The sequence below is a fragment of the Ochotona curzoniae genome, unplaced genomic scaffold (assembly GCF_017591425.1).
Source record: "Ochotona curzoniae isolate NIBS_2020 unplaced genomic scaffold, NIBS_Ocur_1.0 contig_430, whole genome shotgun sequence".
Classification (NCBI taxonomy): domain Eukaryota; kingdom Metazoa; phylum Chordata; class Mammalia; order Lagomorpha; family Ochotonidae; genus Ochotona; species Ochotona curzoniae.
Window position 1 is genome coordinate 14,505,925 of NW_024466219.1, and position 22,659 is coordinate 14,528,583.

At 54.1% G+C, this 22,659-nt stretch overlaps 1 protein-coding gene across 4 annotated transcripts in view; it reads right to left on the reverse strand.

Moving 5' to 3' along the window:
* Positions 1 to 9,497: 9,497 nt before the first annotated feature.
* PIK3C2B (phosphatidylinositol-4-phosphate 3-kinase catalytic subunit type 2 beta) overlaps positions 9,498 to 22,659 on the reverse strand; it is a 60,754-nt gene continuing 47,592 nt past the window's right edge. For all 4 annotated transcript variants that reach the window (XM_040985494.1, XM_040985495.1, XM_040985493.1 and 1 more), the window contains 12 exons: positions 21,478 to 21,607; positions 20,157 to 20,293; positions 15,684 to 15,853; positions 15,092 to 15,248; positions 14,654 to 14,763; positions 13,834 to 14,035; positions 13,555 to 13,679; positions 12,686 to 12,803; positions 11,909 to 11,990; positions 11,527 to 11,633; positions 10,459 to 10,587; positions 9,498 to 9,984 (listed from right to left, as the gene is read on the reverse strand). In XM_040985494.1, the coding sequence (XP_040841428.1) occupies positions 9,799 to 9,984; positions 10,459 to 10,587; positions 11,527 to 11,633; positions 11,909 to 11,990; positions 12,686 to 12,803; positions 13,555 to 13,679; positions 13,834 to 14,035; positions 14,654 to 14,763; positions 15,092 to 15,248; positions 15,684 to 15,853; positions 20,157 to 20,293; positions 21,478 to 21,607 (1,653 nt within the window). In that variant the 3' untranslated portion in view covers positions 9,498 to 9,798. The remainder of the gene's footprint in view (positions 9,985 to 10,458; positions 10,588 to 11,526; positions 11,634 to 11,908; positions 11,991 to 12,685; positions 12,804 to 13,554; positions 13,680 to 13,833; positions 14,036 to 14,653; positions 14,764 to 15,091; positions 15,249 to 15,683; positions 15,854 to 20,156; positions 20,294 to 21,477; positions 21,608 to 22,659) is intronic.

Sequence of the window (22,659 nt, forward strand, 5' to 3'; positions counted from 1 at the left end):
TGGATATGGACACCATATGTGTAAGTGAGGAATGAATCCTGAGGGACACTTGTCAACAGGGCCACTGCACTGACTGGTAAGGCGACTAAGACCTGGTGATATGGAGGGAAGAGATTGGAAGATCTGTATGGGTCAGACTGATTCATCAGTCCACATGGGAGTCCTGAGATGGGTTAGCACAGAGTCACTGACCACCACACACCATACCACATGACAGCTATGGCTGGGGGCCTGTCTAGCAGACTGAGATCCAAGTACCTGATTGAGTGTTGGAGCAGGAGACAGGTCACATTAGGCAGGGCCATGACAATAACCAACACGTGAGAGAACCAGACCTAAGGGTAGATTCTGTCGGGGATAAGTGGGCCCAACTCTATGGAAATACAAGTCCCACTGGTTAGCTCAAGAGTTGGGGTGGTGACTGGCTGAACTAGGAGTGAACATGGAACCCGCCAACACTCACAAATATCAGAGCTGAGAATAAGCTAGGAAGATCCAAGCTGCCGCATCTGCGTGTGCACCCTAAAACAAGGTGTAGTGTGGGCCACCCCGCAACATGTACCAGCTTGTACAAAGGCCAAGCTGGAGGGGCAGGCTATGCCAGGCAAGGGCCTAGCACCTGCTGGAGCATGTGAGATCTGGGTCTGGGAGTGAGCTGAGTGGGGAAACTGGGAGACTCCCCTACTGGGCCATAGCTCCCACTAGTGAGCATGTGTTCCAGACCTAGGGGTCAGGCAAGCTGGGCAAGGTAGTCCCACCTGTTGGCAAGTGTGTGGGTTGGTTTTGGAAGTGGGCAGACTGGGCAGAACCTAGCAGATAGCCTACTGGTGAGTGCAAAAACCAGGCTGGAGTGCAGGTCATGCTGGGCTAAGATATCACACCTACTGGTTTACATGAGCCGGGAATGGGAAGACTGAGCAGGGCCAGGTTGCAGCACCGGTCAGCAAGAGTTGGGACTGGGGGCTGGCTAGGTCAGGCCAAGCTACAGCATCCAAAGGCAAAGGCTAAGACAGATGGGGGCTATGCCAGGCCGTGTCAGAGGAACCACTGGCATGCATAAAATCTGGAGGGGAGCAGGCCTGGCTGGGGAGCAAAGGGGATGCCCTGGCCAGATCGTGATCCCCATTGGAGAGTGCAAAGGCCACAGTGGGGGCTGCGGTTTGATCTGGATATAGCTACAGAATCCCTTGGTATGTGTGTGGGCTGGGTATGGCATGCACCAGACTGGGCTAGAATCCAGCACCCACTGGATTGTCATGAGAACCAGGGTAGGCCTAGGGACAGGCTAGTCCAGGTCTCTGAGCCATGTGTGAGCTGTGTCTGGGTATGCACCAAGCCTGGCTATAGCACCAAACAACAAGAATTGGAGTGGGGGAGGGCTGCTGAGGAAAGGCCACTGTTCCTGCTAGGACAGAAGGTGGACTAAGTAGGGCTGGCCCATGGACCCACCAGTGTGCACAAGATCTGGCATTGGGACAGATCTGGATGGAGGAGCCTGGGGAACTCCTCTGTCGGGACACATTCCCTGCAGGCGAGTGCAAGATCCAAGTTGGGGAGCAGCTCAGACCAGGCCAAAATACGGTGTGTTTGGTGCATATATTTGGTGTAGGTTAGGGGCAGGCCAGACTGGGTCAGTCCATATCACCAGCTGGTGAATCTGAGCACCAGAATCTGAGTGCCAGTGTGGGTCAGGCCAGATCAGGAAGAAATACCAGCCAGTCCACATGAGAGCTGGGATTGGGGACTGGCAGGGCTGGGCTAGGCTGTAGCCCCTACCAGTGTAATTTGGAATTGGTGGTGGGCCTGGCCTGGCCAGGCTACAGCACCCACTGGCAAATGCCAAGGTGAGGGGGCTGTGCCAGAAACACTGGGGTGGTGGGGATGGCCCCAGTGAGGGCCCCCCTGTTGTGCCACTACTTCCACTGGTGAGCATGAGAGCTAGGATGGGGGCAGAGCAGGCAGGGCAGGGCAGGGCCGTATCCAATGGCCCAACAGAACTGGATCAGGGAAAAGCTAGGCTGGGCTGACTGTACCTTCTGGTTCATGCATAAGCCAGTATCGGTGTGAATTTATTGGACTTTGCCACAGCATCAGCTGGCAAATTCTGGCACAGGGACCAAATTCTGTCAGGTGTAGACATGGCTTAGACAGAGGGTGGCGCCTGCTGGTACCAATGTGGACTGGATAGTGGGGCTTGTTGGGACGAACTGGGCTTCAATACCCATCAACATGTACGGAGGCTGGATGGAATGTGGGACAGATGAGACCAGTCTGCTATACATACTGGCAAGCACAGGAACCAGGGCAGGGGCGGGCCTGGTGGGGGGTTTTGTGGGTCGCTCCAACTAGACTGCAGCTCCCACTGGTTTATGTGAAGGCCGAGTATGTAGTGGGCAGGATCAGGCTGGGCGCCAATACCCATTGGGTTTCATAAAACATGGGGCTGAAGGCAGAACTTACCCAGCAATTGGCAACTACCAGTGTGTGCACAGACTGACTTGGGTGAGACTATGCCGGACCCTGTATTGGCAAACACACACAAGAATCAGGTCTGGGATCACCTCAGATGAAGTTTCTTGGGCGATTCCCTATCAACTGAACTGCTGGACTCAGAACCTTAACCATGGAGAGAATTGCAGGTTCCATGGGCTGACTGTGGGAGTGGATGTGTCAGAGCTGGGCCTCCTCAGTGGCTCAGAAGGAGCAGTGGACAGCACATACAAATGTACATGGAGGATACTGCTGCACATCAGAGCCTCTAGAGGACACCTGGTACCATGGCAGAGGACGGAGGGCAAAACAAATTGATCAACTACCCTAGCCAATCTTTGGCAGCAAAGATCTGGGCAGACGGAGACACTAAGGTGGACTATAGCAGCCAGTGGGTTTGGGAGAGATTTCATCGTGGTTGGAGTGGTGGGTTCACCAGCAATTCAGGACAGTTGAACTATCAAAACCTCTTGAGAAATTCATGGTGTTGTAAATTTCTATTTTTCTTCCTGTTGTTGATTTTGTATTGTGGCTTTTTATTTAAGAGGGACATGTGGTGACTGTGTAATGGAGACTGTCATGTCCAGATGTGAGGATGCAGTGCAGTGTGCATCTCTACTTCCAGATCTAAGGTAGACTACTAATGAAACTATTAGCTGTCCCCTTTTGTTTTGCCCCTTCCCCCAGGAACAACAAGAAGAAATAGCAAATTTGGAAGCAATGAGTTCACCCAATTTTCCCTAAACCTCAGTCCTTCCCACCCTGATCAAACATGTAATCATTGTTTAAAAAAATTATTGAAAAAAGAAATTATTAGCTGTATCTTGACAATGGGAAGCTGGACTCTGCCATTGTCCCTGCCCGTGATGATGAACATGTGACTGCTTATGAAGAGCTATGCTATAAGTGATAATATAGGGGAATTCGGTGGGGGGAGGGGCTTCGGAAGAGGGCAGGGGAAATATTTATTACATTTTTAAAAAGTAAAAAAAAAAAGTTGCTCTAGGGCAACAAATGCAATCAGAAGGCTTTGAACGCTATGACAATGTGCTTTTGCCATTCTCTAGTGGAAAATTTAGGGCGGTTGGACCTTCCTGAGCCTGCACAGGGAGAAGGTTGTGTTGTGCGGCCATGTACGAGCAGCCGACTGGAGAGGCAGGCTGGCTGGTGCTACAGGAGGTAAATAATAGCCCCCAGGCTCCTGGAGATCTTCAACCGTTGCCATCACCACCGTTTGGGGATCCATTAGCCCCTTCCCTTCCTCCGAGATACAGTATTGAAACTGTCACCTCAGAAAGACCCCTTTTCTTCCTCCCTTCCAACTTCAACACTCTCTGGCAAATCCCTCATTTCTTTAAACCCAGCCGCCTGCCTCTTCTGTGCCTGCACACCTGCTAGAAAAAGGAAAAAAGTGCTGCTCAGCCATAGCCTGCCTCTCTTCGGATGTGTGGCTGTGCACAGGAAGTCTTACAAGGCCAGGTGTGCCCAGCACAATTCTCAGACAATCTCTCCTGCCTCTGACACACGGCTGCTGTCTTCAGAGTTCTAGCATTCTCCGTAAGATTCATGTTCTCAACTTGGAACCACAGTTCACATGTCATTGAGAAGATGTACCATCTCCACACACCACCTCATCTTCCTGCCACTGACGCCACCTGCATCTGGACCCACACATTTTGCTCTCATTCCCACTGCAAACCAGGATGTCTCCACTTCCAGGTACTCAACGAGTACTGGCCTCTCTTCCCTGCGACCTACAAGTTTTTCTCTAGTACATTTTTTCACAGTAACACAGTACAGTTTCTTTCTTTCTTTCTTAGATTTATTTTTTTATTTTTATCCCAAAGTCAGATACACAGGAGGAGAGACAGAGAGGAAGATCTTCCATTCTATGATTCACTCCCCAAGTGACCACAATGGCCGGTGCTGCACCAATCCAAAGTCAGGAGCCCTGGAGCTTCTTCCAGGTCTCCCACACGGGTGCAGGGTCCCAAAGCTTTGGATCATCCTCGATTGCTTTCCCAGGACACAAGCAGGGAGCTGGATGGGAAGTGGAGCTGCCAGGATTAGAACTGGCGCCTATATGGGATCCTGGTGCTTTCAGGACGAGGATTTTAGCCATTAGGGTACCACCTTAGCCCTCTTTTCCTTTATTATTTTTAAAATATTTACTTATTTTCATTGGAAAGGCAGATTTACAGAGGAAAGATCTTCCATCCTCTGGTTCACTTCCCACATGGCCACAACAGCTACAGCCAAGCTGATCCTAAGCCAGGAGCCTCTTCTGGGTCTCCCAAGTGGGTGCAGGGTCCCAAGGCTTTTGGACCATCCTCTACTGCTTTCCAAGGCCACAAACAGGGAGCTGGATGGAAAGTGAAACAGCCAGGATATGAACTGGCACCCATATGGGAACCTGGCACATACAAGGCGAGGACTTTAACCACTAGGCTACCGCACCAGGCCACATCCCCATCTTTTCTTCCAGGGTGCTCCCCACCAAGCCTAGAAGATGTGATCCAGTCTATAGACTTAACTGCCACCCAATTGCTGAGGATCCCCATGATCTAAACCAAACCCACCTCCCCAGGTGATTCAGATTCCATGATCCCTGGTCATCAACTCGCTCTGAAAACAAACAGGTCAAAAAGATTTTTGATTGATTGATTTGAAAGCCAGAGTTACAGAGAGAAGAGAGAGAGAGATCTTCCATCTGCTGGTTTGCTCCAGAGATGGCCACAACAGCTGGGCCTGGGCCAGGCTGAAACCAGGAGCCTCATCGAGGTCTCTCGTATGGGTGCAGGGGACCAAGCACTTGGGCCATCATCTGCTGCTTTCCCAGGCACAGCAGCCAGCCATGGGAAGTGAAGCAGCTGGGACACAAATAGGTGCCAATATGGGGTGCCAGCTTTGCAGAAGTGGCTTAACTCACACTGTCAGTCCCAGAACAGTATCTTGACTCAGCTCCACAGGAACTACCCCATGTCGGTTGGGCTGAGCCAGGCTGCAGCACCCACTGGTGTGTGGAAAAGCCAAATGGGATGTGGGAGACTGGAGAAGCCTACTGCACAAGCCAACTGGGCTATAGTTCCTGTCAGTGTACACGAGGGCCGAGTGCCTTGTGGGCAGGTAGTTCCTGTCAGTGTACACAAGGGCCGAGTGCCTTGTGGGCAGGGTTAGGCTGGGCTGCAGCATGCACTGATTTGCATAAGAGAGGAGGCTGGAGACAGAGTTGATCCACCAACTGCAACCAGGTGTTGGTGTAGGCTGTTGTGGGTGAGGGACTGAGCCAGACCCTCCACTGGGTGGCGCACACAGGAGTCAGGTCTGGGGTCATCTCAGTCAAGGTTTCTTTGTAGACACCCCCCACCTCCTGCCTCAACTGAACCACTGGACTCAGGACTCCAGCCATGGGGAGAATTGAAGGACGTGTGGTCTGACTGTGGAGTGCCTGTGTGTCAGAACTGAGCCTGTCCAGTTGCTGAAGACAGTGCAGTGGATGGCATGCCCAGATGCACATGGGGGATATGGCCGTCCATTAGGGCCTGCAGAGGGTTCTAGTGCCATGGCACAGGATGGAGGGCAGAACAAATTGGACAACTCTCCCAGACAAGAGTTAACAGCGAGTATCGGGGTGAGTGGACACTCTAGGTGGGTTGTGTCTGCCAGTGGTCCTCGGAAGGATTCCTTCATCCTTGGGTCAACGAAATCAACAGCATTTCAGAACTTTGGGGGCCACTCGCGCAGCACTCTCAGCGCATGCTCTCAGCGCATCTGTGTCCCAGCTGCCTCACTTCTCATCCAGCTCCCTGCTCGTGTCTGGGAAATACAGCAGAGGATGGTCCAAGTGTTTGGGCTCTTGCACACATGTGCGTGACCCAGATGGAAGCTCCTGATTTCTGGGGAGTGAACCAGCAAATGGAAGATGACTCTCTCTCTCTCTGATTCTACCCTTCACATAATTTTTATTTTTTAAATCATAAAAATTTCATGAGAAAAACCACACAAGATTTTCAAAATTGAGCCAAAAATAAACTTACTCTTTTAATTTCAGTTTCCCATGAAAAATGTTTTAAATATTTATTTTTATTTGAAAGATAGGTTTGCAGAGTGGAGATACAGAAAGATATTCTGTCTGATGGTTCAGTCCCCTGGGTGGCTGCCACAACTAGAGTTGAGCCAGGAGCTTCTTCTAGGTCTCCCACATGGGTGCAGGGTCCCAAGGCTTTGGGCTGTCCTCCACTGCTTTCCCTGGCCACAAGCAGGGAGCTGGATGGGAAGCGGGGCTGCCAGGATTAGAATCAGCACCCATATAGGATCCTGGTGTGTGCAAGGCAAGGACTTTCGCCACTAGGCTACTATGCTGGGCCCCAGTGCCTGACCTTTGGCCCGGTGCTGTTGACTTGATCAGGGCATTGTGCCGGTCTCTGCTACCAGAATTACCTCCTAACCCAAAAAGCTGTCTCATTTCTGACCTTTCAACTCATCCCTGCCCCCCACGTCCCAGCAGGCTGGGTTTCTTCATTTTTTCCCCATCTCTCTTCGAGCTCTAAAACACCCCTGGGCTTCACTGGTCTCTCTCTTCCTTGGGTAACCCCCCCTTGCCTATTCCCTCAGGGAGGGTTCAAATTCTACCCCATTTGGCCACCTCAATAAGGCTCTTGCCAGGTTCAAGTTCTACAGGGTCATTGTTCCAAGCACAGTGGCATCTCACAACTCCTTGCAAAGTCAGCAGGCACCACTTCCTATTGTTTATTCCCAGCGCTAAAATGCTTGAACAAGGTCCCATCCCCTCCTCCTCCGCTTGGTGCCAAGCTTCCACCTAGCAGTATCTAAGTGGTACTCTTCAGCGTGAAGGATGGCCTTGAATTGTCTCTGTAATCTCCAGCCTGGCACCTGGCATAGGGCACGCACATCCTCCACACTGCGTTCTGTGTGAATGTCGGCATGCCGACAGGCCCATACAAAATGTCTGTTGACAGATTTAATGAATGTGCTATTCCTACCTTCCAAAAAAATGACATCATATATGTTAAAGTGCTTTGAAAACCATCGACATAAAGGATTGTACGAACCACTGACTGTGGGGCTGGTGTCATGGCGCAGAGAGTTAAGCTGCCGCTTCTAATGCTGGCCTCCCGTACTGAAGCTCTGGCTCAAGCCCCGGCTGTCCTGCTTCCCTCTGGCTCCCTGATGAGGCACGTGCAGAGGCAGTGGATGACGGCCCAAATATCTGAGTCCCTGCCATCCACACAGTGGGGCCTAGATGGAATTCCTGGCTACACTGGGAGAGTGAACCAGAGGGTGGAATATCTTTCTCTAATTCTGCCTTTCTAATAAATAGATGACCTTTTAAAAATTGCCCCATGCAGTAGGTCCTATAACCATTCCCACCTGTGAAAGCTTACTCGTTTAAAAACTGACCAGTGTTGAACACAGTGTTTGTTCTTCTCAAATATCATTTATTAGAAAATACAGATCCAGACAAAGTAGGAGCTACAAGGGGTTCGGGAAGCAGGTACAGCACACGGATGCCTTTAAGTCAGGAGCACAGAGATAAAAAAAACAGCCACAGGCCAAAAGGCCAGTAACCCAGCCATGGTCCACTCCTCCCCCCTCTCCTGCTCCCCAGCCCCTCCCCACGGCAGCCACTTTTCCACTGGTGCTTCTCCGTGCCATTTTTCATTTAGGAGTTCGCTTCCTGGCAGCCCCAAGGCTTCAGTGGATGGAGCTGCCTGAATTTCCACTTAGGAATGAGTCGGCACAAAGGGGAACCTGGGCTCCTTGGGGCTGGGGAAGAAGGAAGGTCCCTTTTCAGAACAGCCTCACTTGACAACTCTCCTCCAAACCGCATTTCATCACACCCGGCCAATTCTGGTTTTAAAAAACTGAGTTCAAAGTCTTTCCCTCTTTTTCTTTTCTTTTCTTTTTTTTTTAAGAAAGACAATCCTTTGGAGCAAAACTCAAGAGTGAGCTTAAAATCCACCTGCCAGAGATGGAGATGAGTAAGAGACCCGTCTCTCCCTTCGTGGTTCCTAGGCTCAGCTCCGGGGGGGTAATTCCCCCCCTCACCCACCTTCCTCCTGACACAAGGAAACCATGGGAGAAACAGCAGGTGCACAGGAAGCCCCCTCTTCACGTTCTGGCCTCCAGACTAAATAGGTTTATGGCCCCACAAAAGGAGGGAAATCCTTATAAAAACCGTGAGGGGAAAGGGATTGGGAGAAAGAAAGAAGTGGGGTACAGTGGGCAAAGTTTTTCAGAATCTACGTAGCAGGCGCCCATAGCAGGTCCCGTGGCGAGAGCTTCCACCTGAGGGCCTGGGCAGCAGGCTGTCTCCCCAGGGGAGAAAAAACCAAACCAAACCAGGAAGAGCACCCCCATGGCTTCCCCAAGAGCTGCTGGCATGAGGGGGCCAGGCAGGGAACAGGTTAGAAGAGTCCACGGCAAGTCTTACCGAAGGGTGGAGGGGAAGGAGAAGATTAGGGGACCCCTGCCCTGATAGAAGGAGCCCCTAACACAAGTTCTGGGTGGCACCCCAGTGAAGGAAGGCCCTCCCCACCTCACACACAGGTATCACATCGCTCTCCTTGGGAGGCAAAAAAAAAAAAAAAAAAAAGAAAAAATCAGAAAGGCCTAGCCCTTGGAGTCTGGCAGGGGCAGGTATCCCAAGGTCCTTTCTCCCCTGCCCCACCCTGGGGAGGGAGGACCCACCCGGCCCCACCCGGCCCTTCTCCCAATAATTCTATAGCTAGAAAAGCAAACAACCAAACGGCCTGGAGGAAAAGTCCAATAAGAACCTGGATTTTAGGAAACATCCAAGCAGCCTGTGGCCCTTGCTTCCAGGGACAGGAGCGTCCCTTCCTGAAAGGCTTCCTGTCCCAGTTAGGACAACATTACTATTTCATTTTTTAAAAATAAAAAATAAGAGATGTTCATCCCCTCCCCCGCAAGTGCTCTGTTTCCCCCCACCCTACACACACACACACACACACACACACACACAAACACATCCCACACCAGCCATTGCTCCCTTGACACAAGGTAAATTGCTTGTCATTGTTGCACCCTCCCTGCCGCCAGCCCCGGATGGGCGCAGCTTGCCAAGGAAGGGGCGGCCCTGAGGCTTCGGCTCTCGCCCCTTCCTTTCCCGGAGCCCAGATCCACCTGGACCCAGGGTCCCCCTCCACCACGCACCGACACTTCACGGGGAGGGAGGAGGAGCCGAGTGGGAGGCGACTCCTCTCCCACAGCTCCCACCGGGCCAGCAGCTGGGGTGCCGGGCAGTGGCGGCTGCAGCTCCGCTGCTCCTCAAGCCCCCTGACTCCGCGACCCCAGCGGGAACCAGCCGGTCTTCTCCCGGGCCAGGTCGAGCTCCCGCAAGCGGATGTGCACCTCGCCGAGCAGCACGTTCTCCCAGAAGCCCTGCCCGCTGAGCACGCTCAGTTGTAGCTCCCGCTGCTGCAGGTCTCCCTTGAGGATCCCGTCATACACCAGCTGCACAGGCGGGGACGCAGGAAGCAGTGAGGGAAGAGACTGCGGGGAGGGGCTCATGCCTGTGCACTCATCTCCCTCAGGTTCAGGCAGCTCTGTCCCCCCAGTCCTGCAGAGTCCCAGGGAACCATATAAGGCCCCAAGCACCCAAGGGTGGCGTTAAAGCACTTTGTTTTAGGTGCAGAGTTCGTGCAATTGAACGGGTTTTACTGGAGCCACAGTTCATTTTTAGCCCCTGGCCAGCAGGCCCCTCTTCCCCACAGCCTACAGCCAAGCCCCCAGGCCAGCAAGTTTTTACTTGTTGGGACAGACAGTAAATATTTTGAAACTTTGTAGAAGCCCTTAGCTATAGCAGGGCAGCAGCTGCTGGCAATACATGGGACAGGAAGCTAGCCATCTTCCTGGACAAATTGTGTGGCAGGGGTGGGGGGTGGCCTGCCCTCCCCGCCTCGTCCTCCCTTCCCCCACCCTACGCACCATCTCATTGTAGGTGGGGTTGCAGGTTTTCCGGGCCACTTTGGTTTTCCTCTTGGTGGTCTTCTGAGGGTCAGGAAGCAGGTATATCTTCACGTAGGGGTCAGGGTCATTTCCATCCTGGAGTAGTTGCTACAACAGAGTGAAACCCGTCCCCCCAAAGATGAAGAGTCTCCCTCCTGTCTGCCTCACCACTCCCGGGAGCACCTGACCCAGATGGCCCCGTCCCAGCCCTGGCTTCTGTCTGCCTGCTCACAGTCTCCAGTGTGAGTTTCTGTTGTGGCCACGTGAGGGCCCTGTCACCTATGAGCACAAGCCCACGCTTTGACTCTTAGGAGACCTAGTAGCTCAGCTGCCTTCCCACCAGCCCACTCTCCTTATCTTTTCTGCCCTCAAATCCTCCCCTACCCCCCCCCCCATCCCCTAAGAGGCAGAGGCAGGAGTCACACTCTGATCCACGCCCTCAGGGTCTCCCACAGCCCCCGGAAGAAGGGTCCTTCCTGTAGGTCCATCCATCCATCCCGCTGCCCTGTGCTCTGTGATGGCGGATCCTACGCAGGTGCCTGGCCCAGCACTTCCGGAGCCTCCTACTTCCTCTGTCTGGCTGGAACACTTCTCTCAGACATCCAACCCAGCTCCCCACTGTCCTCTGGTGGATCTCTTCCACCAAGCAGGCCCTCCCTGAGTGGTCTTAGCACGTTGCTACCCCCACATCCCGCCTGAGGCTCCTGCCCCCCTCTTGCATGCTCCCTATATTTCCTATCAGGCTGGAAGTCCTTTGAGGACGAGGATTTTGAGGGCAAAGACCCAGAGCCAGTGCACTAATGCCCAACATAAACATTCGGTGAAAGTCTGTTGAATGACTGAAGGATGGTGTGAGTGATTCAAGCTCGTGCTCCTCCTGCGGCGTCCTGCCTACTGCCCCAGTTCTGCACAGATGCCCAACACCAGGTCCTGCGCCTGGCACAGACGCCATGGCAATTTTCCTCTCCTTCCATTCACAGCGATCTGACAAGCCACACCAATGACCGTAAGATGAGCGGACCGAGCGAGCACTGCACCTGCACTCACCAGACCACGGATGTGCATCACCATGATGAAGAGCTTATTGTTCTTGTAGGAGATGGACAGCTTCACCTCCCCTCCCACCTTCCCGATGGGCCGGGCCCACGAGCCATCTGCAGGGACACAGGAAACTGAGACAGATGTTGGCGTTCTGGAGAACCCACCCCCACCTCTCCACATCTAGCTGGTGCTGATACTCGGGGGAGCGCCTACACCGTGAGCGACTCTTGGGACGGGGACCACCCAATGTGAGACTGGGGTCACTCTCTGCTGACCCCAGACAGGGAGCTGTGGACCCCCCGCAGCCTGAGGAGGAAAAGCAGGTACTCTGGCCCCAGGACCAGCCATGGTGGGAGGCTTGGCAGGAAGGGGAGGAGCCGGTCCATACCTGAGGCCTTGGGGGCCGGGCTGGTGCCTACAGCCTTCTCGTCCCGGGGCAGCGGGTGGAAGAAGGTATACACCAGGTCACACTGGGACAGAAGCAGAAAACAAGGCTACTCGTGAGCGCCACGACGGCCCCACGACCAAAGGATGGAGAGACACTGATGGGGAGGGAGGTCAGGGAGGGGACCCAGCCCAGCAGCTGCGATGCCCACCAGATGTCCACCTCTTACTTCCCGCTCCTTCCTGCTCCTAGGGACCCTGGGACTCGCACTCAGTTCCTGGCTCATGGCTTTGGCCTCAGCCAGCCAGAAGCAGAGGGGCATCAGGGAGTGGACCAGCCAATGGGAGCTCTCTCTCCCTGCCTCTCAAATTCGTTCACTTAACAAACACTTGAGATTCTATCTTAGCCGTGGCCACTGTGAAGCTGTGACAAGCACACTTGCACATGGACAAACAGGGAAGCGACCAGAAACCACAGTCCACGACCTGTTACAAGGGATATCTGGTGACCAGACGTGGGCCATGCTAAGATGACACATCTGAAAACACGCCCTACATGGCCACACACACTCAACCAGCTCTTTGTCCCTCCAGCCCCGATGCCTGTGGTCCCCGGGGTCCAGTCTGCTGGGTGCATGTCTCCCTGTGCGCAGTTTCCTTCCCTCCTCCCCTGCAGATTCCAGCCCCCTCCCTGAATCCAACATGGGCTCTACATCCTTCCTACCACCCCTTTCCTCCATGGCAGCTGGGATGGCCAGGATCAAGGGACACATGGACCCACCTCGGCCACCTCAGGGGCAGCGTGGATCAGGTGCCAGATGTAGCCGTTCAGCTCTTCCTTGCGCCGCTCGGCCATTGCCTCGCCCCGGGAGCGGCCAATCACGAAGCGGCTGGGGAAGCTGGCATGGTGGGTGGGGCCACGGGGCAGGGGGAGGGGGACATGAAGGCAGCAGGCTTTATTCACATTCCACTTGGTCCTAGTCTCTCACCCCAGTGCCCATCTCACACTGCACATGCCCCAGGACCCCACACCACAAGGCAAACATCTGAGCAGACAGGCCCAGGGCTCCCCTGAAGTGCCTGGGGGGCTCCCTTTGAGGAAAGAGTACATGTGAAAAGCCTGTTTTTTAAAACACTGTGGGCAAATCCACAGAAACCCACCCACTCTGCGTCACCCAGCTAAGTGGAACAACAGGACACTGATCTTCCTGCAGCTGACTTACTAAGAGTAAAGTCCTTCAAGGCTGATCCGCAGGTAACATATGTCACAATTTCCTTGTGCTTAATGCTGAATACCCCACGGCATAGACTTGCCACATTATTGCCGGCCCATTAAAAAGCAAACAAACAAAAACAAAAAACCCCAGCTCTACGTCTTCAAACAATTCCAAGTGTTTTCAGATCCTATTAACCTCCCTGCCTTCACAACCATGGGGCTTCCCTGCCGCTCTGCAGGTGGATCCTTACTGTCAGAGCTAGAGTAGAGTCTGGCCAGCAGGGGGAGCGCTCGCGAAGAAATGCTACACTGGGCCGAGCACTGCAGACAGTGCAAGGGGGCCCTTCCTCAACCCCAGCAGCCCCGCTGCTTCCCCCAGCCCGTCTCCTTCCCCAGAATCCCCCCGTGCTGAGGGTGCAGGGACGGCTGGCTACCTGGGCAGGAAGGAAGACGGGAAGAGCAGCCGCAGCTTATTGTGCAGTTCCTGGAACTCCTCAAATGTGCGCTGGATGTAGCTGGCCTCATGCGAATTCTCTCGCATTACCTTAACCACGTAGATCTGCAAAGGCCCAAAGTTTAGAGGACGCCCGCCAGGCCCCGTGCACTCCGCGAGCGAACTTGGCAGAAGGAAGGGAACAGAGCGTCTCCAGTGGAGACAGAACCTCTGGAGCTGGGCCAGCGAGGTGGGAGGGGTGAGGTGGGAAAAGACTCACATAGCCCTTGCTGGGCTGGAAGACCTTCTCGTGGCGACACAGAAACACGCTAGTGATGCGGCCGGAGTTCTTGATAGTGTGTGTTCGGGGGGCAAAGGAAAGGGTCAACCGGTCATCTGAGCCCGCGAACTTCATCTGAGCCAGGTTATGGATGAAAAAATTGAGCTTTGTGGCTACACTGCCCAGGCTCGACTCAATCAACCTGTTGGTGCCGGAGGATGGGTCAAGAGGATGCAACACGGACCCAGACGCCCGCTGCCGCGACACAGCTGACCAAAGGCACGGCCCCTGACTCCTGGGACTGATCGGCTCTCCTATGAGGGCTGTTCAGAGAGCCCGCGAGGGGCACGCAAATACTACATACTGAGGTGAATTCTGAATTTCAGCTCCAAAGAGGGCATTTACATCTCAAGCTCCAGAAACAAAATTGTAGGCATTCCTATGCAGACTTGCCCTCATTGCCACCCAGCGTGCCTTAAAGCATCACCTGAGCCAGGACAGGGAAACGCAGGCACCAGTGTTAGTGCGAGGAGGAAGCATCTGACCTAGAACACGTGTAATTGCTCTCAAACCCCCATTACGAACAGTCCCATAGACGCAGACTCCGCTAAGCGCCACGCCCTCACCCTATGCAGAAAGCTTGAGCACAAATGCAGGCGTGAGACCAAGCCTGCGAGAAGCAAAGTGACCTTCCTATATTAGGACCAACACTGCCCAATGTGGGCTCCGTCCCCAGAGATAAGCCTTCCCTGGCCCCATCCCTGCCAAGGGGGCTACCAGGAGGCCCTGGGGTGTGGGGTGCTGCTCTGCGCAGAGTCACCTGGTGAAGAAGGTGGTGGCGTTGGCGTCCGTGTCCTGAGGCCTCAGGGCGTCGTACACGTACTTGAGGTCTTCCAGGTCTGAGAGTTCAGGGATGCCACAGGACAACATCTGAGAGGACACGGAGGTGGAGAGAGAGGAGAGGGGACTCAGGCTGTGAATGCACCTGCAGCCAGCTCTGCTACAAAGCGGGGGGCTCCCTAGCCTTTCTGGAGAGTCGGGAGAGAATGAAAGCAGCCGCTGTGGTCTGTGGCTGGAGAGGCTGGCGCTGGGAGTCAGACACCCTCACAGATGCCATTGTGCCCAGGCAGGCTGGGTGCCTGCCTTCATCAAGGGCAGCAGGTCCCCAGCTCGGCCTCAGAGAGCTAACCTCCGAAACCCTCTGCAGCAGGGCAGGGGAGTGCTGGGGGGTGGGGGACAAGGGAACAGAGCTCCTCACCAAGCCCAGCAGGTTGAGGAAGAGGTGGGTGTGCTTGCGAATGAGGTTGTAGGCTTGGCAGCAAAGGTCAACAAAATCGTGGAAGCGGCTGGAAGGCTTGTCCCCTCCGTTGATGACATACGCCATGTCAGAGGTGAACACAAAGGGGGCACGGTCCCTGGGGCCAAGGAAAACATAGAGGTAGCAGGTCAGAGGTCCGCGTGGAGGAGGAGGTCCAGCTTTCAGGCCGTGTGCACTAGGGTGTGGCTTCCCTTGCAGTTTGCAGGAAGCTGGGCAGACGGGGCTCTCCCGGACTGTTCCCTCTACCTGTCTTACTTCCTGAATACTAACAAGTCCTAGGAGATGCATACTGCATATCCGAGCCTGGTTGCTGACCTGCAAACCAGCAATGTTCACTCCCGGAGATTTAATCATTTCCCATCCGCTCCGGCAAGGGCCCAGCTCCCAGTGCTCAGACCCCAATGAGAAGGACAGTTGCTCCCTTCCTCCCCGTTCTCCAAGGTACTCAGCTTAGGGACCTGCCCCTCAGGAGCTCGGGTCCAGGACTCCTCCACCTGCATCGACTCCTCACTCACTCCCGGAGGCCACTCACCGTTTGATGTTGCCGAACATCTGAGCATGGCCCAGGAAGCGGCCAAAATCTATGTGGAACATGTGGCCCGTGGTCTTCAACATGATGTTGTCGTTGTGCCGGTCACAGATACCCAGGACGTAGGTGGCCACGCAGCAGCCGGCACAGGAGTAGATGAAGTTCTCGACGGCCTGGGAGGGGCAAAGTCCGTAGGGAGAGGACGCTGAGGCAGCATGGAGGGAGCAGCAGCCGCAGCCATGGAGCCATGGAGGGGCTGCAGCAGCCGCAGCCATGGAGGCATAGAGGGAGCTGCAGGCATGGAGAGACTGCAGGAGCCGCAGCCATGGAGGCATAGAGGGAGCTGCAGGCATGGAGAGACTGCAGGAGCCGCAGCCATGGAGCCATGGAGGGAGCCGCAGCCATGGAGGGACTGCAGGAGCCGCAGCCATGGAGGGACTGCAGCAGCCGCAGCCATGGAGCCATGGAGGGAGCAGCAGCCGCAGCCATGGAGCCATGGAGAGACTGCAGGAGCCACAGCCATGGAGCCATGGAGGGAGCCGCAGCCATGGAGGGACTGCAGGAGCCGCAGCCATGGAGCCATGGAGGGAGCAGCAGCTGCAGCCAGCCTGAGTCCCTCTCAGGGCTGAGCTTCTCTCCCTCCCTCTGTGTCTCGTGAACACCTCATATCTGCCCGGTCTCCTTCACTTTGTACTAAGCATCAGTGCACATATGTGAGCAAGCAGCTCATGGGAAAATAGAAGGAGAAGATGAGTTTCTTTTGGAACAAAATAAAAATAGTTTTGAGGGACTGGTGTTGTGGCAGAGTGTGTAAAGCCACTGCCTTACCACTTGGGCACTGGTTTGAGTCCTGGCTGCTCCACTTCTGATCTAGCTCGCTGTTAATGCACTAAGGAAAGCAGCAGAGGATGGCCCAAGTTCTTGGTCCCGGTACCCATGTGAGAGATCCTGAAAAAGTTCCTGGTGCCTGGCTTCACACGGGCTCAGCTCCAACCACTGTAGCCATTTGGGGAGTGAGCCAGTGGATGGAAGACCTTTCTTCCTTTGTTGCTCCCTGCCTTTTTCTGTAAATCTGACTTCAAATAAATACATCTTTAAAAAATATACCAGGACCCAGCAGCATGGCCTAGTGGCTAAAGTCCTCGCCTTGAATGCGCTGAGATCCCATGTGGGCACCAGTTCTAGTCCTGGCAGCTCCACTTCCCATCCAGCTCCCTGCTTGTGGCCTGGGAAAGCAGTCGAGGATGGCCCCAAGCCTTGGGACCCTGCACCCATGTGGGAGACCCGGAGGAAGTTCCTGGATCCTGGCTTCGGATCGGCATAGCATCGGCCGTTGCACTCACTTGGGGGATGAATCATCGGACGGAAGATCTTCCTCTCTGTCTGTCCTCCTCTCTTTCCAATAAATAAATAAAATCTTAAAATATATATATACCAAAAATATATATATCTCCAGTCTAACTTCTGGAGCAGGAGATGGGAGGTTTCATGTACAATTAACCACTTTGCAAGAACTCTTCCTTCCCCTTAACCTTCTTCTCAGTCATGGAGATTGCTAGGAAATACTGGGGGGCTGGCCTAAGAGCCCAGAGGTGCCCCATCCAGCGAGGAGGCCTTGGCAGACAGGAAGTACGCCATGGACACATGCTCTCACCACACCCCCAAGTCTGAGCATGAAGAAATGGACATGGAAGAGACAGCCAGACTCAGGTCCATGCTAACTGGTCGTGACCGTCTCAATTCCAAGTGCAGCTGGAGAGACCCCTTCTCATCCTGTTCAGAATTTTCGCATCCTCCTCCCGGCCCTAGGCAAAGAAAGCTCTCATTCCCAAGTTCTTGCTCACAGGTAAGTGTGAATCTAATTTAAGTCACTTCACTTCTGAGAAGAGCTGAGGCAGCTCAACACATCGAGGGTGTGTTTTACACTTGAACATCAGATGCCCTCAGCTGGCACGATGTGTTGGGGATATTGTGAGTTTAAAGCAGGAAGGGCAGGAGCAGTTGGATCCACTACATTTTGTCCAACCAACATTTGCCCCAGGAAGTAAAAATGTATCGAATCAGCAGGAAGGCATCCTTCAGCTCCTTCCTTCTCTCTGAGGGGCTGCTGTTCGGTGCATGGGCTAAGGCCCCGCCCAGGACACCTGCTTTTGCATACCAGAGGGTGTGGGATCCAGTACACCCTATCCTTCTGTCCCGCTCTTGCCATGTCTCCCTCTTGCCTTTCAAATAAAAACAAATAGCAAATAAGCAATACATTTCCTCTCCATTCTCAAGGACTCAGGAAAGCCTTCTTGGGGAGGGCAGGCTGGGGCTGACGGAGCCCACTAGCAGCACTCACATCCAGGAATGAAGCCAAGTCTGTCAGTCTGTCCGCAGTCTGTCGGCGCTCCCCCTGGGCCCTGCGCACCCCCTAGGCTCTCCCTGGCTCGCCCACAGCCACCAGTGTGTCCCTCGGTGCTAGCACTGCCACCTCAGTTCCCCAGGCTTCATGATCTTAGCTCCAAATGCCTCCTTGGCCATTTTGCGAGGCTGGCTGCAAAACTAGCTCCACCCAGACACTTGTTCAATTACCATCAGATACTCAGTCTACTAGAGAGTACGCAAAGTTTGTAAAGAAACCCAGAATTTGGTGCCGGTGGTGTGGCATATCAGGTAAAGCTACCAACTTCAAACAATGGCCTCCCACATGACACTGGTTCAAGTCCTAGCTGCTCCACCGTTGGTCCAGCTCCCTGCCAACTGACCTGGGAAAGCAGCAGAGGATGGGCCAAGCGTTTGGGTACCTGCACCCACGTGGGAGACCTGACAGAAGTTCCTGGCTCCTGGTTTCAGTCTGACCCAACCCTGGCAGTTGCAGCCATTTGGCCAGTGAATCAGGATATGGAAGATTCTCTCTGCTCTCTGTGTAACTGTGCCTTTCAAATAAATAAATAAATCTTAAGGGCGGGGGGAAATCCCAGGATTCACCTGTTTGTGACAAGCCAATGTATGGGGAAAAACTCTCACCAAGGAGTGGATCCACTGACTCCTAGTCTCAACCTTGACCTCCATCACATCCTCTCTGCCACCTGTACGCTTCCCACCTTAATCCTGTCTGACTCACAATGTAGTTGGCCGCCTATAGTGTGCGAGCAAACTCCTGTCACCTTCCTGAGCCATACTACGTGTTTACAGCTTTCTGGCCAGGAGGCTCAGGGCATAAAGAGTTGCCCTCCTGACTGCTAGGACGCAGGGTGCCCTCTCTGCTAAGGTGGTGGCCAAGAAAAACACTGGATGCCCATAAGAGCTGAGACTGCCTCTCAGAAAGAGTGAGATGAAACACTTACACACAGTCCATTTCTCTGTGTGTGTCTGTGTGCTGTTGTACTGAGTTCCAGCACTTCTTGAACTGTTTTACTTTTTTTAAAAAAGATTTATTTTATTTTTATTGGAAAGGCGGATATATAGACACAGAGAGGAAGATCCTCCATCTGATGATTCACTCCCCAAGTGACCGCAACGGCCGATGCTATGCAGATCCAAAGCCAGGATCCAGGAACTTCTTCCGGGTCTCCCACACGGGTGCAGGGTCCCAAAGCTTTAGGCCGTCCTCGACTGCCTTCCTGGGCCACAGGCAGGGAGCTGGATGGGAAGTGGGGCTGCCGGGATAGAACCAGCGCCCATATGGGATCCCGGGCTTGCAAGGAAAGGACCTTAACCACTGCGCCATTGCACCGGGCCCCGAACTGTTTTACTTTTAAAAGAGAAATACAGAACAAGTGGTAGCTCTCATCCACACATGCATTCCCCAGATGACTGCAATGGCCTCCGCTGGGTGGCAGCCAGCTCAGTGTGGATCTCCTCCATCTACTGGGGCCATTGCTGCTGCCTGCCAGGGTCACCCGCAGCAGGAAACTGGAGTCAAGAGCCAGATACTGAACCCAGATGCCCTACTATGGGGTCTAAGTGTGCTAACCCTAGGTCAAACACCTGCCCTTATCACTTTTATTGTGCCAGGTGGCACAGGGACAGGGCACAGCGCACAGCAGGCCAGGAATGAACCCGCGGGGGACTCAGAGCCACTGAAGATCATCAGTTCCCGGTCACCCCATAGCTTCCCACTGCTGGCTGCCTCTACAGGTCTTCCCCTAGGAATACAATGCAGGCCAGTATTAAGATCGCCTTAGATTTAAGTTCCTCGGATGTGCACTCATCCAAGGAGCCCAGGCACTGGGATCGAGAAGCAGAGGCCAGGGGCCATGGCAGGTCACCAAGGCCTGATCACCCAGTAACGTCCATTAGCCTCATCTAACCAGGAACCAGCCAGCCCTCCTGCAGTCTCGGGCTCATCTCAGATCTCTGTCCTGGCTTCCAGCCGTCCCTGGGACCACCGCCTGGAACTCTAGAGGTGCCAGTCAGCACAGTGAGAGCAAAGCTGGGCAGGCTCCCCTAGTGGGAGAGGTCTCCATGGCCACATCCCCCGTACCCCCGTACCTTCTCATACTCGTCCTCCCCAGGGTTGTGCTTCTGCAGCCAGTCGGCCAGCGGCCGGTCCTTGAAGGAGCCAGTCACCCCGTGTTCCACCTGGATCTTGCGCAGGGTCTCGGCATTGGGAATCATCTCCACCATCCCTGGGGAGGAGGGAGGGAGGGAGCACGTGAGGCTCTGGAGCAGGGGAACGACCCCCAGAACTGGGCAGGAGGCTAAGGTTGGGGGGCAGTGCAGAGAGGCTGATCCTAAGGGTTGGAGTGGGGAGGCCTGGGCCACACCTCTCCAGGCTGACTCTACACCACCACCTCCACCATCACTTCACAGCTGCTCTTCCTTTCCTGCTGCTGGCACTGACTGTGGGAATGTTGCAGTATATACAATGGCATCATCGAAACAGGAGTCCCCATCACCCAACTTCAAAATGATCCACATGGTGCCAATCCTGCTTCATCCCACAGCCACAACAGGTGCATTTTAAATAAAATCCAAGATGCAGGGGCCAGCACAATGACTCAACTGGCTAATCCTCCACCAAGTGCTGACATCCCCTATGGGTACTGGTTCATGACTGAGCTGCTCCACTTCCAATCAGTTCCCTTATTATGCCTGGGAGGGCAGCCGAGGACGGTCCAGGTTCATGGGACCCTGCACCCACATGGAAGACCAAGAAAAGGCTCCTGGCTCCTGGCTTTGGCTCAGCTCCGGCCACTGAGGCCATTTGGGGAGTGAAGCAGCCCCTGTGTCTCTCCTCTATGAATGCACCTTTCCAGTGAGCACAAATAAATCTTTAAAAAATTAAGAAAGGAAGAAAATCCCAGATGTGTTATTTTCCTGATGAATATTTCAAGTGTAATTAACAAGGACAGAGCCACTATGCCATTGTCACAGCCAAGACAATTATATATGTACATAGAAACAATCGCTCTTCACACAAATCTAACCCATTCCACATTCCTGTTCCCCATAATTGTCACAAGAAATATCTCTTTTCTTTTTTTTTTTAGCTATTATTTCTTTTTTTTTTGTTTCAAGAAATATTTCTTGAGAGTGGGCTTCGCTAAACCAGATTCTTAGGTCTACACCGCAGGTCGGGGTTTTTCAGTCCCCAAGTCTGGTTTCTGTCGTAGCAATCTCTCTCTTCTACATGTTTTTTTTTTCCCCTTAAATGTTGTTCCACAAGTTCCCATGAGGCAACCTGGCCCTTTCAGAGCCTGGATACACACAGCCCAGGTAGGGAGATGGGCCAAAGCCTAGCAAGCCAAGGAGTGTCCGGCACACACCGGCCTGCCTACCAGCCCCCAGACTCACCGCACCCCCGACTGACCTCTCCCACGGCCAGTGGAGAAGCAGCGGAAAATGACCATTCGCATGTCCAGCCCCTCCTGGACCCAGATCTTGCTCATGATGCGGATCATCTGCAGGGTTAGCATGTCCTGGCGGAGGTCGTCCCCGCACTGCAGGCGGAAAGACAGTGACTAGAACCCATCTCTCCCATGTCGCAGTGACCCCAACCCCAGGGACCGCGGAGGGTCTGTCCAGGTCTGCTGCCCCCCCTTGGACCCGCCCACTCAGCTCACACCAGATCAGGGAAGCCGAAGCCGGGCTTGCAAGTGTCACACCCCGCTCTTCCCTCGATCTGCCTTCCTCCATCTGTGGACCTCTCTAAACTGGACTCTGTATCCCTTGGCTTTGGCACATACACGCAGCCAATGTACAGGCGGCCGAGACACACAGGTGCAAGGTGTCACCTGGCAACAACGTGCTTGGAGACTACTACTTCCTGTCAGGACCATGGTGGGACCAGTTAGCAAGGAACTGCAGGGTCACCCGACCTGAACCAGACAGTCCTCTCCTTAGAAAAACTGCCTTTATTCATTTGAAAGGCAGCGTGACAAAGACAGGGAGAACATCCCATCTACTAGTTCACTCCCAAATACCTTACAAGAGCCAGGCTGAGTCAGGCCGAAGCTGGAAGCCTGGGTCTACTCCAGGCCTCCCACGTGGGCAGCAGGAGCCCAGGCACCTGAGCCAGCATCTGCCGCCTCCCTGGTGGCATGAGCAGAGGGTAGGCGGGAAGCAGGGGAGCTGATGCAGGCTTCCCAAGCGGCGACTTAACCTGCTGTGCCGTGATCCACCCTTTTCATTTCCTCTTCAAGAATCCTGCCATAGGGTCACTCAGCCTCTGCCTGAACACCGCAGGAGACAAGCCAGGCACTACCTTACCTACTGCGTTGCTGGGCAGCTCTGCCTCCTAGAAAGCCCCTCTGGGGGCAGGAGTGAAGCAGTGGGTTGAGCTGCTGACTACAACGCCAGCATCCCATAGATGCTGCTCCCTGCTAAAGTATCTGGGGAAGCAAGAGAAGATGACCTAAGGGCTTGGGCCCCTGTCCCCACGTGGGGACACCAATGGAGGGCCTGGCTCCTGGATTTGGTCATTGCGACCAGTTGAGAAGTGGACCAGCAGACAGAAGATTCTGTGTGCGTGTGTCTGTCTTCCAGATAACTA